At 43.1% G+C, this 18601-nt stretch overlaps 2 protein-coding genes across 2 annotated transcripts in view; one reads left to right on the top strand and one right to left on the bottom strand.

Moving 5' to 3' along the window:
* The window catches only part of BFAR (bifunctional apoptosis regulator), a 95020-nt gene that overhangs the window by 41233 nt on the left and 35186 nt on the right, over window positions 1–18601 (bottom strand). The gene's annotated exons all lie outside the window — the stretch shown is intronic.
* LOC142656412 (fibroblast growth factor receptor substrate 2-like) lies at window positions 847–17240 on the top strand. Its single transcript, XM_075831341.1, has 5 exons — window positions 847–1002; window positions 6449–6635; window positions 13770–13883; window positions 15365–15501; window positions 15623–17240. The coding sequence occupies exons 1-5, from the start codon at window positions 871–873 to the stop codon at window positions 16454–16456; spliced, it is 1404 nt and encodes a 467-aa protein (XP_075687456.1). The 5' UTR covers window positions 847–870; the 3' UTR covers window positions 16457–17240.

Genomic DNA, 18601 nt, shown 5'->3' on the forward strand with positions numbered 1-18601 from the left:
CGTGGGAATGAGGCCTTAGGGTATGTTCACATGCACAATTAAAAACGGCTGAAAATGACGGAGCTGTTTTCAGAGAAAAGAGCCTCTGGTTTTCAGCCGTTTTTGAAGCTGAAAAAGTTTTTTGGAGTTGTTTTTGGGATGTTTTTCTATAGACACAATGAAAAACAGCTCCAAAAACGTCTCAAGAAGCGACATGCTTCTTTTTAACAGGGTTTTTTTTACACGCTGCTTTTTAAACATTCAATGGGCAGATGTTTATAGGCGTTCAGCTACCGTTTTGTTCAGGTGTATTTTGAGGCATTTACTCCCTGAAATAAGCCTGAAAACTCTGCGTGTGAACATACCCTGAGGATTCATTCACACTTTGCGGTTAAAACCGCATCAAAAATCTGCATGTGAAAACCGAATATATTTTTACCGTGATTTGGTGCATTTTACTATGCGGTTGCGGTAAAAAACGCATTGAAAAACGCATCAAATCGCAGTAAAAATGAATGTGGTTTTCAGATGGGTTTTTCCGATTAGGCTCAACCGCAACATGTGAACGGGCCCTTATCCTGTGAAATGATATGCAAGTTGGGTTGTCCAATTAGGGATTTTCTATGGGTGGGCAGGTCTTCAATCAATATAAACATGTTCACATGTAGAAGTTATTCACAGGAGCACTGGGGAAGAGGAATACAGGGGGGCTTTCAGAAAGGTAATTGTAATCGACAATATTTTCTCATACAACGTGTTGGTTTCATGTTCTACTGTTTTGAATGTGTGGTTATGTGACTGGTATTACATAGTCGATGTTGTTGGTTGATTTATTTTTTGCTCCTGAGATTTTGCTGGACAAGGAGGTCGTCTCTCCTAATGATTCCTTAAATGTGTAACCCATTAGACCTCAGAAACCTTTGTTGCTCTTTGTGTCTCCCTTTCCCCGCAGGAGACATGGGTCTTTGTCACTGCAGCGCAGCCAAGCACGGTGATACTGAAGATCGAAGAAACCACTTTCGGGTGAGAGTCCCCACATGATTGATTTTTTTTTTTTTGTGCTTGTCCACAAAGTGCAATTTTGGTGCGGTTTAATTTTAACCCTCCCACCTAAAGGTAATGCTGCCCAGCCTGCAGTGTGAGGCAAAATTCTCACGTTTCTCCATTTTGTGTGTGTCTGTCCAACTTGCATTTTTATAATAATGTAAAGCTTGTAGCAGATTATGTAAAGGCACTAAATATATTTAAGGCTGCACAATAAATGGAGTTGTTTACGCTCTTGTTTTGCAACCTAAATAGCAAGGATCTAGAATACTTGGACCTCATTCATACTTGTATATTGACCTGATAGTGATATTTTTTTTTTTACTATATGCGCGCATATATATATATATATATAAACGTGCGTCATCCCGTGGAGTGCTTCTTATTGAAGAGTACAGAATTTATATAGAAACGTGTTTTATTTGAATAGCATTGGCTCTGTATTCAGGACCTTCTACATATAGACAGAAAACGCAAGTGTAAGGCCTCATGCGCATGAAAATCCACGGGAGAATTGCAACCCCGTTCATTTCTATGGGGCCCATGCACACGACAGTAGTTTTTATGGCCCGGGAGCCCACATTGCAGAAAGAACGGACATGTCTTATTACGGCTGTGTTCTGCGGGTCGGGCTCATTGAAAATAATGGCTGCGGCCATGTTCATGGCCCGTAACTTGCGGCTGACAGTCCGCTGAGGCTGACCCGAAAATCACGGCCGTGCACATAGCTACGGTCGTGTGTATGAGCCCTTAATGGAATTTAGCTTGTTATATGAATTTGCTTACCATACTAAACATCTGCAGGTTTCGTACGTTTGCCTCAACAAACCAGAAGAATGTTTTAACCCCAACGTCCGCCATATATGTCAATGAGTTCAGTCTTCCGCCGGCTGTGTCCGTTGTGCAACTGAACCGTTGTTCCTTTGTTCTGCTCCTCCTGATAGAGCAGAACAATGGGATGTCACAATGCGGAATTGAAACCAGCCTTGCGCCGCATGCACACGGCTGTAGGTTTTATCCGTAATTAGATGGTTGATCACACTACAAAAAAGTGTATATGCAGGGCTAGATCATGGTCTGTGGAGGCCCTTAAGGCCTTCTTTAACCCCTTCGCGTACCCAGATGTGCCATTACGTCCGGGTGCCAGACGGTAATGTTTGGTGCCCGCTCCATATGCTGTGGGTGTCGGCTGTGTTTTACAGCTGACGCCCGGGACTAACAGCCAGGAACAGCGATTGTGCTGTTCCTGGCTGCTTAACCCCACAAATGCTGTTGTCAAACGTGACCGCAGCATCTGAGGTGTTGAAAAGAGGGGGACGGCTTTGACAGTTCATCACCCCACCCCCAAGCGAGATCGGGGGGGTGACGACGGTTGTCATGGCAGCCCAGGGTTTAACAGAAGCCTGTAATGAAAATATACTGCAATACGATTTTTTTTGTTTTGTCACTGATATAGGTGGTCCTGTTACTTTTCGCTAGAATATATAATTAATTTCTCACTGATGCTTTAAACCTTTAGGGATATTATATGCTCACGGTTACCATATAACCGTTCATATTTGGTTCATTAACACCTTCCCGACATTTGCCGTATAGGTACGTCATGGAAAGCATTGACTTCCCGCATCTTGACGTACCTATACGCCGAATGTTTGAGACCGGCTCAGAAGCTGAGACGGTGCCTTCCATCACCGGATCTCAGCTGTATCTTACAGCTGACATCCGGCTGTAACAGCGGGGGCCGAAATTAGCTTCGATCCCCCGCCATTAACCCCTTAAGTGCAGCGCTCAAACGCGATCGCTGCACTTAAGGTGTTTGCAGCTCATCGGAACCCCAGTAATGAAATTGCCGGGGTTCCGGTGGCTGCAATGGCAACCGGAGGCCTAATACTGGCCTCCCGGTCTGCCTAGCACCGAAGCCGGTCAAGATCCGCCCGGCGGCGGAGCCTGATCGGCTTCCGTAGCTGCCGGCAAGATGGCGCCGGGTCAGGAGCTGATCCGGCGTCATCAGCGGTGGAAGTCAGCTGTACTGTACAGCTGACATCCACCTGTAACGGCAGGAACCGGAGCTAGCTCCGATCCCTGCCATTAACCCCTTCGATGCAGCAATCGAAAGCGATTGCTGCATCGTAGCGGTTACTAGCAGATCGCCAGCCCTGACAGGCAATCAGGACTGGCGACTGCTGTTATGGCAACAGGAGACACAATGGTCTCCTGCTCTGTCATTACGGAAGCCGATTTAGGCCCCGCCGGGAGGCGAAGCCTAATCGGCTTGCTGCCAGTGAATGACTGACAGATCTAATACATTGCACTACATAGGTAGTGCAATGTATTAGAAAAAAAAAAATCTGACCGTTGGACCTTCAAGTCCCCAAGTGGGACTTGAGAAAAAGTGCAAAAAATAAAAGTTTGAAAACAATAAAAGTTTCAAGTAATCAAATAAAACACAATCCCCCTTTTACACTTAAGTCCTTTATTATTGAAAAATAATAATAAACCATATGTATTTGGTATCGTAACGACCGGAGGTATCAAAATATTATATTTATTGCACACGGTGAACAGCGTAAAAAAAACCGTAAAAAACCGTTACCAGAGTTTCTGTTTTTTGGTCACTGTACCTATAAAAACTATAGCTCGTCCCGCAAAAAACAAGCCTTAATAAATGCCTTGAGGGGTGCAGTTTCCATAATAGGGTCACTTCTCAGGGGTTTATTTTTATTATTTCACATCAGAGCCTCTGCAGTTGTGAACCAATACTTTGTAAATCGCCAAATTAGGCCTCAATTTTACATGGTACGCTTTCACTCCTGAGCCTGGTCGACTGTCCAGGCAAGAGATTAGGGCCACATGTAGGGTGTTTCTAAAACCTGGAAACCCAGCATAATAATTAGAGAGCTGTCTTGTTATGGTGGCACAAGCCGGGCACCACATATTGGCATATCTACGGAAAAAAAATCCCATTTTCACTCTGCAACACCAATTTCTGCCAATCACCTGCAGGGTTAAAATGCTTACTACACCCCTAGGTAAATGCATTGAGGGGTGTAGTTTCTAAAATGGGGTCACTTCTGGGGGGTTTCCACTGTTTTGGGCCCACAGGCGCCCAGAAACCAATCCAGCAACATCTGCACTCCAAATGGTGGTCCTTCCCTTCTGAGCCCTGCCGTGTGCCCAAACAGCAGTTTATGACCACATATGGGGTATTGCCGTACTCGGGAGAAATTGCTTTACAAATGTTGGGTTCTTTTTTTCCTTTATTTGTTGAGAAAATGAAAAAATTTGAGCTAAGGCTACGTCTTATTGAAGAAAAAGGATTGTTTTTATTTTCACTGCCCAATTCTAATAAATTTTATGAAACATCTGTGGGGTCAAAATGCTCACCACCCCTAGATGAATTCCTCAAGAGGTGTAGTTTCCTAAATGGTGTCACTTTTTGGGCGTTTTCATTGTTTTGTCCCCTCAGGGGCTTTGCAAATGTGACATGGCCTCCGCAAACCATTCCTGCTAAATTTGAGCTCCAAAAGCCAAATAGCGCTCTTTCCCTTCTAAGCCCTGCCGTGTCTCCAAACAACCGTTTATTACCACATGTGGGGTATTGTTTTACTCGGGAGAAATTGCTTCACAAATTTTACGGTGCTTTTTCTCCTTTAGTCCTTGTGGAAATGAGAAAAATCGCTAAACCTACATTTTCTTTGAAAAAATTTTAATTTTCATGATCTACTTCCAATAATTTCTGTAAAAAACCTGTGCGGTCAAAATGCTCACTGTACCCCTAGCTAATTTCCTTGAGGTGTGTAGTTTCCCAGATGGGGTCACTTTTGGGGGATTTTGACTGTTTTGGCACCACAAGACCTCTTCAAACCTGACATGGTGCCTAAAATTTATTTTAACAAAAATAAGGCCCCAAAATCCATTAGGGTATGTGCACACACACTAATTACGTCCGTGATTGACGGACGTATTTCGGCCGCAAGTCCCGGACCGAACACAATGCAAGGAGCCGGGCTCCTAGCATCATACTTATGTACGATGCTAGGAGTCCCTGCCTCTCCGTGGAACTACTGTCCCGTACTGAAAACATGATTACAGTACGGGACAGTTGTCCTGCAGCGAGGCAGGGACTCCTAGCATCGTACATAAGTATGATGCTAGGAGCCCGGCTCCCTGCACTGTGTTCGGTCCGGGACTTGCGGCCAAAATACGTCCGTCAATTACAGACGTAATTAGTGTGTGTGCACATACCCTTAGGTGCTCCGGTGCTTCAGTCCATTACCACACTAGGGCCACGTGGGGTATTTCCTAAAACTGCAGAAACTGGGCAACAAATATTGAGTTGCATTTCTCTGGTAAAACCTTCTGTGTTATAAAAAAAAATTGTATTAAAAATTTATTTCTGCAAAAAAATATGAAATTTGTAAATTTCACCTCTACTTTGCTTTAATTCCTGTGAAATGTGTAAAGGGTTAAGACATTTTCTAAATGCTGTTTTGAATACTTTGAGGGATGATGTTTTTAAAATGGAGTAACTTTTTGGGGGTTTCTAATATATAAGGCCCTCAAAGCCACTTCACAACTGAACTGGTCCCTGTAAAAATGGCCTTTTGAAATTTTCTTGAAAATGTGAGAAATTGCTGCTAAAGTTCTAAGCCTTGTGAGGTCATAGAAAAATAAAAGGATGTTCAAAAAACGATGCCAATCTAAAGTAGACATATGGGGGATGTTAATTGGCAACAATTTTGTGTGGTATAACTGCCTGTCTTACAAGCAGATACATTTAAATTGAGAAAAATACAAATTTTTGCAATTTTTCGCTAAATTTTGGTGTTTTTCACAATTAAATACTGAACATATCGAGCAAATTTTGCCAGTAACATAAAGTTCAATGTGTCACGAGAAAACAATCTCAGAATCGCTTGGATAGGTGAAAGCATTCCGGAGTTATTACCACATAAAGTGAAACCTGTCAGATTTGAAAAATGAGGTTCTGTCAGGAAGGTCAAAAGTGGCTAAAGAGGGAAGGGGTTAAATGTATCTGCATGAACTATATGGTGATACAGATGTATCAATATTCGTTTCTAGTGCTTTAGTGAAAGCTGTTTTTGTTTTTTTGTTCTGCAGCGTATCTGACCTGTGGGGACATGGCCTAATAAGTGTATGTTCAGACACTGCATAAACACTGCGTTTTTTTTTTTTGTTTTTTTTTTGCAGAGTGTGATATTTGAACTAATCTCATCCACACGCTGCAGAAAAAAAGTCAGCCAAGAAACTGTTTATAAATCAATAAGGGGGAGGGGGATGTAAACCGATTCTATAATACATCCATGTTGACAAGTATCAGTTTGGTTAGAACCAAAACTTTTCAGTTAGACCAGCCCATTTTCGGAGTGAATATCTTCTTACTGTTCTATTTCTTCTTTTTAAGGTGATCAATGTGAATGACAACGGCAAGAATGTCTGTCCAGGAATCATGGAACTTACAGAGACTTGTCTCATTTTTCATATTAAGAGAGGAGGGTTTGTTAAATGGCCATACATCAGCCTGATAAAATATGGATATGACTCTGATCTGTTTTCATTTGTCTGTGGCAGGATATGTCAGACTGGAGAAGGTAAATTTTATTCACAAACTTCACTTGAACCTGTCAAATTTATAAACACAGCATGATCTAAAGCAGATGGAGCTGAACAGATTGATCTATAGTTCTGTAGCAGAAGATTTAGTATAACTGGTACTTTATTCATATATAGCTTATCTAATTCTGGGTTTAGGAGTCCAGTGGGCGGTCCTAATCACGGACAGCTCATACACCTACAGGAAAGGCTGTCGATCACTGAGTAAGATCGGCGCCTGGATTCTTAAGCCCAGAATGAGCAATTAGGAGTTATACTGAATTTTTATTTAAAAAAAACATACCAAAAAACCATTGTGTTCAAATTTTCTGCGTCCTGAGGACGTGGATAGAGTTGACAGCAGGACATACGCCCGGGACACATGCCTGGAATTCGGCACTGTCCCGCTGGGACGGTTGGGAGGTATACATATTCCTTCTGAATCCACTTCTGACGTTTTTGTGGCTGTTAAAACCAATGCTGGTTTTTCAAAAGGAGGCTGTATGTGAAAACTTTAAGGGTATGTCCACACTGATTATTTTTCAGCTGTTTTTCGGGCTGTAAATGCCACAAAAACGTCTTAAAATACAGGGGGCTGAACACCTCTAAACATCTGCCCATTGATTTCAATGGGAAAAACATAGTTTTGTTCCCACAAGGTGTTTTTTTTACGCGGCTGTTTGTAAAAACTGCACGGAAGAAAGTGCATGTCACAACTTGAGCCGTTTTCTTTGTCTTAATAGAAAAATGGCTGAAAATCAGTCTGTTTTCCCTTGAAAACCGCTCCGTATTTTAGTCGTTTTTTTTGCTTAGTGTGAACATACTTTCTCTAATCCTAGACAACCCTTTTAAAGAGAACCTGTCAGGTTGATATGCTGTATAGTTTTTTTTGTCTCCTAATCCTAGACAACCAAAATGATTTTTGTCTGCCCTCAAAGCAATGCTAATAAGGCCCTGGTCACGTGTTTGTTTTGTTTTTTTGGGCTCTGATTTTGATGCAGAAACCACGTCGGAATTAGCGACAAAAAATTGGCAAAATCGTTTCCGATTGACTTCAATGGGAGGCAGACAGGTGTGTTTTGTTTTTTCTCCCCGGGTGGCTTTTAGCTGCTTGTGGGGAAAAAAAGCAGCATGTCCTTTCTTGCTGTAATTCTGTCTGACCTCGCATTGGAATGGGAGGCAGAAAAAAAACCTGTGGCGCTAGTTTCCAAGCGTTTTTTGGCCACGTTCCGTGCATTCGCTTCAATTGCTGCGGGTGAAAAATGCTGCCCAAAAAAGGGCAGACGGGGTCAAAATTCGTGAAGGAATGCTGAGGCACAAAAAAACTGAACAGGGCCTAAGGAATAGAACTTTGAGGCAGATTTTCTGCTGTGTTTTTCGCCCGCGGCCGATGAGCGCCGCGGGCAACAAACGCAGCAAAAACACTTTCTCTGCCTCCTATTGATGTCAATGGGAGGTCAGACGTGAACACCCGAAGATAGGGCATGTTGCTGCTTTTTCCCACAAGACGGTTTTTCCACTCGCAGGGGGAAAAAAAACCGCCTCCCATTGAAATCAGTGGGAGACATTTTCGGCTGTTTTTTGGCGTGTATTTCGACGCGGTTTCCGCGTCAGTGTAAACTCTGTGTGAACCGGCCCTAACCTTGGCCGAGAGCAACATTCATATGCAATCTGCGATATTGACAATTCAGTCTACAATGCGGTCCAACTAAAAAACTATCTAAACTGGCATTTAGTGGGCTCTACAGCTGGCAAACCAACCCTTGAATTGTTTCTTTTATGGAACCATTTCAGTCGTCACAGTAAGGGTATGTGCACACGCTAGCTGTCATTTACGGCTGAAATGACAGCCTGTTTTCAGAAGAAAACAGCTGCGTCGTTTCAGCCGTAAATGCTCCTCCTCGTAATATACGAGGCGTCTGTGACGCTCGTATATCTTGAGCTGCTCTTCATTGAGTTCAATGAACGGCTCAAATTACGTGGCAAAGAAGTGCCCTGCACTTCTTTGCCGAGGCAGTCAATTTACGCGTCGTCGTTTGACAGCTGTCAAACGACGACGCGTAAATGACAGGTCGTCGGCACAATACGTCGGCAAACCCATTCAAATGAATGGGCAGATGTTTGCCGACGTATTGTAGCCCTATTTTCAGGCGTAAAACGAGGCATAATACGCCTCGTTTACGCCTGAAAATAGGTTGTGTGAACCCAGCCTAAGTGTATTTTATCCAAAGCAGATTAAATCATTAAATGTAGGCATTAACAGACAAGTCCACGCTGAATAGTCTTGTGATCCTGTTACATCACCTCCAGTTAGCTTCTCATTTACTTAACAATAATTACACTAGGATTACTAGCGTTTAAGGACATCAAATGCCAAAGATCAGCATTTTATCTGCATTCCCAAGTAAAACTCGAGTCAACAATCTTCTTGCGTTTTTTTTGGAATTACAGCACATACTATCAATCTCTCGTTAATAACTAAGGCTAAGTTCACGCTACCGTTAGTATACTTTTACATCTTCTGTCAGAAAGAGAGGATCGGAAGCTTAAAGGGTAACGGAAGTTTGAACATTTAGACATGTCCTAGTGACATGTCAGAAGTCTTTATTTGGTGTGTCCGAAAACCGAGACCCCCACCAATCGCTAAAACGATGCGGCAGAAGCGCTCGTGTGAGCGCTAAGCCGCTTCGTTTCTGTTCGGCTTTTTCCAGAAAGCCGCCGATGCAGCGGTGTATGGGCTCGTAGACTTTCTATTCGGTCCGTACACCGCTACATCGATTTCCGGAAAAAGCCAAAGGGTTTGTTCACACGGCCTGTTTTCGGGCCGTAAACAGCCAAAATATGAGAGGCAGAACGCCTCCAAACATCTGCCCATTGATTTCAATGGGAAAAACGGCGTTATGGGCCGTGAGAAAGTAGTGGAGGTCACTTCTTGGGACCTTTTTGAGCCGTTTTTCATAAACTCTATTAAAAACGCCACGAAACAATGCGAGTGGCTTAAATGTCTGAAATCGGGAGCTGGTTTCCCTTGAAAACAGCACCGTATTTTCAGACATTTTTGACTCCGCGTGTGAACATACTCAAACAGAAGCGGCTCAGCACTCAATCGAGCGTTTCTGCAGCTTAGAATTAGCGATTGGTGGGGGTCTCAGTGCTCGGACCCCCAACAATCAAAACTTCTGACACGTCAGTTTGAACATTTAGTTACCCTTTGAACGGAAAGCAATGGTCCAGTTAGGGTATGTGCACACGCACTGTTTTCAGGCGTATTTCGGGGCGTTTACTCTTCAAAAAACGGAAGCAGAACGCCTACAAACATCTGCCATTGATTTCCATGGGAAATACGGCGTTCTGTTCCAAAGGGGCGTTTTTCCACCTCCTTTTCAAAAAAGGCGCGTAAAAAGACGTCAAAAAAAGTGTCACTACTTGAGCTGTTTTTCATTGACTTCTGAAAATCAGGAGCGGTTTTCCCTTGAACAGCTCCGTATTTTCAGGCTTTATTTTTTTGCAAAGCGCGTGAAGATACCCTTAGAATTACCACTGATTTCAATGGTAATCCTTTTTGTTTCAGTTGCTTTCCGTTTTTCTCCGTTCGCTAGGTTACTTTGTTTTTTCATGGAAGCAAAAGAGCAGTCTGCAGAACTCTTTAACGGAAACCTAGTAAGCAACTGAAACAAAAGAATTACCATTGAAATCAATAGTAACTCTAAAGCTATGTTCACACTGAGGTTTTTTGACGCGGAAATGTGTCAAAAAATGGCCCAAACATGCCTCCCATTGATTTCAATGGGAGGCGGCATCGTCGTTTTCCTGCGAGCGGTAAAACCGCCTTGCGGGAGAAAGAAGGGACCTGCCCTATCTTCGGGCGTTTACACCTCTGACCTCCCATTGACCTAAATGGGAGGCAGAGAAAGCGTATTTTGCGGCGTTATATGCCCACGGCGCTCAATCGCCACGGGCGAAATACGCCACGAAAATCGGCGTGCAGGGAGAGGAAAATCTGCCTCAAACTTCCAAACGGAATTTTGAGGCAGAATTTCCGCCTGCAAAAAACTCAGTGTGAACATAGCATAAGGCCCCATGCACACGAACGTAAAAAAACCCCGTAATTACGGCACGTTTTTACGGGCCCATGGACTTCTATTGGCCACGGGTACCTCCCCGTATGCTTACGGGAAGGTGCCCGTCCCGTTGAAAAATATAGAACATGTCCTATTTCAGGCCGTAATTACGGCACGGCAGGCCCATAGAAGTCAATGGGGCTCGGGTGACTGTGTGTGCACCCGTAATTACGGGAGCGTTGCTAGGCGACGTCAGTAAATAGTCACTGTCCAGGGTGCTGAAAGAGTTAAGCGATCGGCAGTAACTGTTTCAGCACCCTGAACAGTGACTTCCGATCACAATATAGAGCAACCTGTAAAAAAAAGACGTTCATACTTACCCAGAACTCCCTGCTTCTTCCTCCAGTCCGGCCTCCTCGGATGACGTTTCAGCCCATGTGACTGCCGCGTCATCCAGGGAGGTCGGACTGGATGTGAAGAGAGGGACAACGTCCCGGGTAAGTATGAATTTCTTACTTTTTTTTTCTGCGGAAAGGGCTGTCCCTTCTCTCTATCCTGCACTGATAGAGAGAAGGGGCTACCGATTTTACTGCAGTGTAATTTTGCAGCGAAAACGTGCCCGTAAATATGGGTCGAATACGTGTGACCAAGGACCCATATTTACGGGAGGACAAAAATACATTTGTGAACCCAGCCTTAGGCCTCATGCACACGTTTTTTTGCAGGAGGAAAATCTGCCTCAAAATTCCATTTGGATTTTTGAGGCAGATTTTGCTCTGCCTGCACGCTAACTTTCGTGGCGTTTTTCGCCTGCGGCCACTGAGCACCGCAGGCAAAAAAACGCAGTGAAATACGCTTTCTCTCTGCCTCCCATTGATGTCAGGTCTAAACGCCCAAAGATGGGGCATGTCCCTTCTTCCCGCGAGACGGTTTTTCCGCTCGCAGGAAAAAAACGCCTCCGCCTCCCATTGAAATCAATGGGAGTCATTTTCGGCTGTTTTTTTTTTGTCACTGTTTCCGCATCAAAACATCAAAGACTCTGCGTGGACTCCCCTTAACAGAACCATTGCTTTCCGTTTTTTGTTTTTTTTTTTAAGTTTTCGATCCTCTCTTCCTCTGACGTACGTGTATAGTAACCGTAGTGTGAACTTACTCTAAATTAACCCAAACCAACAATAATTCCATTTGAAGGGAACATGCAGCACTACACTGCCCATACAAATGAATGGCTGAGCCGGTTTCCACAGATCCCTTTTGTTTTTTTGACAGTATATCTATTTATTTATCTCCGAAACCTTTTCTTATACCAACAAAAAAGAAACCCCCCCCCCCCCCATTAACTATCACAGTTGATAGATCGATGACGTCATGGTGATCTTAAAGGGATATTACTCCATTTCATATGCAACAGAGGCGAGATATTGCATCATGTTATCACTCTTTAACCTTTCAGTGGAGATAGTTATACCAATATTAAAACGAGAAGTCAATAAATAAAATTAAAGGGGGACAAATAGAAAAAATTGCAACGGGGTTTTTTTTTGTTTTTTCCATATCATTCCACCTATATATTCAGAGACCATTCTTCAACCTCCTTCTTCCCAGTATAGTGTTTTGTTTTGTTTTTGTAAGATCCACCGATCTTGCATAGCAGCCCCCTACTCTGGGTAATTAAAATAAAGGATTATATTTTTCTTTTATACTAATAATTTGTCATATCCTCCATTACAGACCAGCGTTCTATTCAGTTCTGCAGCCTTTACAGACAAAATGTCTACATTTCTTGCTCTGATATGGATTCTAGAAAGTCTTTACATCAGCATTAGGCCTCATGCACATAACCATAAGGCTGGGTTCACACGACCTATTTTCAGATGTAAACGAGGCGTATTATGCCTCGTTTTACGTCTGAAAATAGGGCTACAATACGTCGGCAAACATCTGCCCATTCATTTGAATGGGTTTGCCGACGTACTGTGCAGACGACCTGTCATTTACGCGTCGTCGTTTGACAGCTGTCAAACGACGACGCGTAAAAATACAGCCTCGTCAAAAGAAGTGCAGGACACTTATTTCAGATGTAATTTGAGCCGTTCTTCATTGAACTCAATGAAGAGCAGCTCAAAATTTACGGCTGTCAGAGAAGCCTCGCCAAATGCGAGTAGGAGCAATTACGGCTGAAACGAGGCAGCTGTTTTCTCCTGAAAACAGTGTCTTTTCAGCCATAAAAGCCTGCTACCTTGTGCACATACCCTAAGGGTATGTTCACACGGCCTATTTACGGACGTAAATCGGGCGTTTTTGCCCCGAATTACGCCCGAAAATAGCGCCTCAATAGCGCTGACAAACATCTGCCCATTGAAAGCTATGGGCAGACGTTTGTCTGTTCACACGAGGCGTATATTTACGCGCCGCTGTCAAAAGACGGCGCTTAAATAGACGCCCGCGTCAAAGAAGTGACCTGTCACTTCTTTGGCCGTAATTAGAGCCGTTATTCATTGACTCCAATGAATAGCAGCGCTAATTACGCCCGTAATTGACGCGGCGTTCAAGCGCTTGCACATGCCGGTACGGCTGAAATTACGGGGATGTTTTCAGGCTGAAACATCCCCGTAATTTCAGCCGTAACGGACGCCCTCGTGTGAACATACCCTAAGGGTTTTTACTGTCTGCAAATACGGATCTGATGGCTATGGATACGCATCCGCCCATAGACTTCTAATGGCAGACAAAAATAGAACTTGTTCTATCATCTGCGGATCATTTCAATGGCCCAGACACATATACGGAAAGGTGTTCGTAGCCAATAGAAATGATTGGGTCCGCAATTTCATCCGTAATTCTGGATGACCATTATGGTCGTGTGCATGGGGCCTTATAGGGTAATTGTGTAGCAGTAGGGAATTTCTATCTTGAGACGCTGGTCAACTTCTTCCTATAACAACCAGCAGAATTGAGAACCCAGCTAGGGACTGTACAATTTACTAAGTTACTAAACTCTTGTGTACAATCTATTGCACATCAAAAAAATTAGTTTTGCAGATTTTTTTTATTTTTTCTTTCTGTATCTAGGAATATTTGGGTTCAGATGTAATCGTGCAGAAGAGCTATTTGATTTATTACAAAGATGTATGCAGCATAATCGAATAAGTGTCATCTCTGACACAGATGGTGACACTCAAGTAGGTAAGTAACTGGGTAGTATGTTCTAGTTCAGTGCTAGTTAAATAGTTTCTATCCCTCTTGGGCTACATTTAGGCCTTATTCACACGAACATGTATTACGTCTGTGAAAATCACGCACGTCGCACGTACCTATGTTAGTGAATGGGGCCGTTCAGACAGTCGTGTCCTATACTTGGCCTTTTTTTGCGCATCGCGCACCCATTGAAGTCAATGGATGCATCATAATCGCACACTGAAGCACTTTCGTGTGACGCGCATGATTTGCGCAACAGAAAGAAATGAAGGAAAACATAAAAGCACTACCTTCATTTCTTTTTCTAAACTTCAAAACCGTGTCATGCGTGACAATCACGCAGCCAACACTGACACACAGAAGTGCAATGCACACCAAACGCACACGCTCGTGTGAATCCAGCCTAAGGGTAAGGACACACTGGGCTGATAGGTCATGTACTTTTACACAGCGTATCTGTCCTGGAAGCCACAGGGAATTCCGCCAAAAAAAACCCACCAAATTGTGGAGCAGTTTTTCGGGCAGAAATACTGCTAGAATAAAGCTCGTACGTACTATGTTCTCCATTGTCATAGCGCTGTGTCGCTCTGCTCTGTATACAACCTCCTGGGATGATGCTGCAGGTTTTTATTGCTGCAGAAGTCACATGGGATGAAATGTCATCCCAGGAGGCCAGACTGCATTCAGAGCAGAGGATTGTGTCGCTATGTCGACGGCCAGGGGTAAGTATGATCCATTTTTAGTTTTCAACCAAAAAGTTATTTATCTTTGTGCGGAGCTGCTATTTTTGCAGTGGAATCACAGCTTTTCTATTTAAAAACAAACCCCGCAACGTTGGCGTATTTGTTGTGGGTAATCCTCATTGAATTCAATAGGGAGGTAAATCCCACAACATTGGAGCAACAATTCTGCAACATAAATTGAGGTTTTTTTTTTTTTTTTTGTTTCCACAGCGTGCGGATATGATTTGTTCAAATATCATCCACTTTGCTGCTACTGTATAAGGCTGCGTTCACACAAGCATGTTACGTCCGTATTTCGGCCGCAAGTCCCTGACCGAACACACTGCAGGGAGCCGGGCTCCTAGCATCATAGTTATGTACGATGCTAGGAGTCCCTGTCTCTCCGTGGAACTACTGTCCCGTACTGAAAACATGATTACAGTAGGGGACAGTTGTCCTGCAGGGAGGCAGTGACTCCTAGCGCCGTACATCACTATGATGCTAGGAGCCCGGCTCCCTGCAGTGTGTTCAGTCCGGGACTTGCGTCCGAAATACGTTCCGTCCTTTACGGACCGAACATGCTCGTGTGAACCCAGCCTTACCCTGCAGATTTTCCGCAATGAAACCAGTTGTGGAAAATCTGCAGTGTTTAGACTGTGTAAAACATAAGCTGGTCTTTTCTTTTATTATTTTGACCTTACCAGCTCCGTAAATACTACGTTAGATCTCATCTTCTGTTTTTACCAGACTCTGAACGACGTTTGCCATACCGGTATGAAGCCTATCCCTCTTTCCTGGCGGCCTCATCTGTCTTATCTTCTCGTCGACCTGAGCCTATTGGAAGTGAATTTATCCCTGATCCAGTCTCTACAAGATCTTCACAAGTGAGAATCTGTCTTGCTGTTCTTGGCCTTGCCACAACTTATTTTTTTTATTATATGCCTTCTGTTAAAGCCAAGTTTTTAAATTATTATTTTTATTTTTTTTTTGTTTTTCCCCCTATAGTTTTGCGGATCTGCTGATTGTAAGGAGGTAAACCGACCACATTTACCTCTGGAACAGAAGGTTTCGGATGGTGGCATGAGCCAAATGTCTATGCACAGTTACCTTGATGTGGAGGAGCGTTGTGGAGTTAGACTTGACCAAGGCTGTATGCTTAGGAACATGCTAGAAAGTGAAGAGATGGAAACCTTTGGTAGTATCCACTCTGGAGATTTAAATGGTGTCATATGGGACACTGGTTACGACAGTGATGATCGACGAGAAACCTCATGTGTGAGAAGAATGGGTTATGAAAATGTTTCCGCTATTCCAGGAGCGTGTGTTCGGTCACGAAGCATGTTGGTTTCAGTCAGTAGCTCAGACTCTCAAAGATCCAGTATTGTTCCAACACTTATTACTACAAGCTGTGTTACTAGTCAGTGCTCTTCTTCTCCATCTATCTGTGAGGAACATTCTGGATTAGAGGAAAATATATGCACAATGAATGAAGGTGGCTATCCTTTACATGTATCCAAAAGATTGTCTTCAGCGAGAGACTCCGTGACGCGTCAAGACTGTGTACCCTTCTATTTTAATTTTGATCTCCGGCAGATGTCTCAGGAGTCAAAAACTCTCAATTACATCCAGGTAGAAATGGAAAGTGGCTGTGATTCTGACAACCCGCAAACACCTCAAAGTCCGGATGGTTCTGTACAGTGGAGCACGTCCCAACAGTCTCCAATTTACACAGAACTGGACTTGGAAAAAACCACAGCGTTGTCACTTATACAAAGAAACTGGCCCAACGAAGATGGCACTAGGAAAACGAGACACAATAGCAAACATTTTCCTGTTTGACCTTCCGGTGCATCTTCCTAATTTTTTGTAATTTTTTTTTTTTAATGCTTGGGTACGCTATTGCATATGTAAAATCTAGCATCTATCTATTACCGTTGCTGTTTTTCAAGCAAAGGAACCTGGTAACAAACCTCAAGCAGACTAGCCTCTCTCGATGCCTCTTATAATGGATTGTTTTTACTATGATTATTACTTTTTGTGTATTTTTCACGCTTCAGATGGGCTGTGGGTCTGGTTAAGGTATTTACACATTAAGTCTGGACCTATATAACTTTTGATTACATACAAATCCTGGTAAAATTGGGGGAATTACCATGACTGTGATGCAATCTCAATGTTTTCCTATGGAAAACCAGGCTGCTGGTGACCATCCTCCAATGGCACAGTCCTTGCCACAATCTGAAGGTAGCGCGTGACCTTGTTTACCATAGAGAAATGTAGAGTTCTCACAGCAATTTGTGTACGGTTATCAAATTGACTCGTGCATACAGACGCAAGTCATGAGGGGGGTGCTCCCCCAGTCCCTCTTCAGTGATTGACATGTGTATGCCCAGCATCCTATCAATAACTGGCCTGATGGGCAGGGGGGGTGCTCCTCTAGTTAAGAATATTCTTTCAGCGAGCCTATTAGTGAAACAGCCCTTTTTGTTTTTGTGTGTTTTGGCTACTAGGAGTGTGGACCTGTAGCAGTAATATAGGGTAGCCTATTAAGCTGACTGATTCGCTTTAAGTTGTAGCCTGCCATTTCATATGACAATGTTTCCTTGCCCATATCCAGGAGAGAGGTGCTCAGTTGTTTTAATGTATATTAAATACTTTTTCTGCCATTATTCATTGGACAAGCTTCATGCATGTTTGTTTTGAAAGTGATTTAAAAAAATTTGTTTCAATGTTTTATATGAAGTAACTACGAACACTGTTCAATTTGCGATATAGGAACACTCCGGGCAAATCTGATGCACTGTTATGCCTAGTGCAAGGCCTGAGGGTGCAGTCCACGATACAGGGGTCTTCTGTTTGGTGTCTTTTAACCCCTTCAGGAAATTGCCTGACAGACTATTTTTTTTTTTATTTTAAATCTGACATGTTGGGTTTGTCCATCTGTAGCGGGATCTGTGTATTTTTTTCCATCCGGAATTGCGGATGAAAAATACCCAGCAAAATACAGTAGCAGCAAAGTGGGTGAGATCTAACAAATGTCATCCACACTCTGCATAAAAATGCTGAGCAGAAACTGAACTGTAGTGCGTATTTTGTACCGCAGCATGTCAATTCCTGCTGTGGAAAGTGGATTGAATTGCTGCATTTTTCAGAGATGTCACCATCTACCAATATTGCGAGAAATGCAGGAAATGGTTCTTCTTTCCGCAGCGTAAAGTCTGCTTCTTTCAACGGAATTGCTACAGAAGTTTTCTGCAGCAATTCTGTAACGTGTGGACAAGCCCTTAGTTTATGCGGTATAACTATGGAGTGCTTTTACCTATTCAAGCTATTCTGAGCATTTTGTTTTCTCGTGACATATTGTACTTCATGTTAGTGGTAAAATTTGGTGGATAAATTTAATATTTATTTGTGAAAACACAAATTTTGAGAATCTCTACAATTTTTATTTTTTTTCTAAATTTAAATGTTTTTGCTTGTTAGGGTATGTTCACACGCTTGACCAAAATACGGAGCTATCTTCAAGGGAAAACGGCTCCTGATTTTCAGACGTGTTTTAACCCACTCGCGTTTTCGCGGCTGTTTTTGGAGCAGTTTTCAAAAAAACGTCCCAAGAAGTGACCTGTAGTTTTTCGCGGCCGTTTTTCAAAATGCCCACTCAAAGAAACGGCCCGTCGGAATAGAACTACGCTTTTTCCCATTGCAATCAATGGGCAGATGTTTTGCTTCTGTTTTTTTTATTTTTTTTTCGGGCGTTTACGGGCCGCAAATAGGCCATGTGTACATACCCTAAGACAAATAGTAATACTGCACTAAATAGTTACTACCGTGTTTCCCCGAAAGTAAGACAGTGTCTTACTTTCTTTTTATCCCCAAAATCCCCACTATGTCTTACTTTCGGGGTATGTCTTATATTGCGTTGCGTTGCTCGATTTTCTAGATAGTCACTGTTCATGGTGCTGAAAGAGTTAAACTGTTTCAGCA

This window comes from Rhinoderma darwinii, chromosome 6 (genome assembly GCF_050947455.1).
Source record: "Rhinoderma darwinii isolate aRhiDar2 chromosome 6, aRhiDar2.hap1, whole genome shotgun sequence".
NCBI classification, from domain to species: domain Eukaryota; kingdom Metazoa; phylum Chordata; class Amphibia; order Anura; family Rhinodermatidae; genus Rhinoderma; species Rhinoderma darwinii.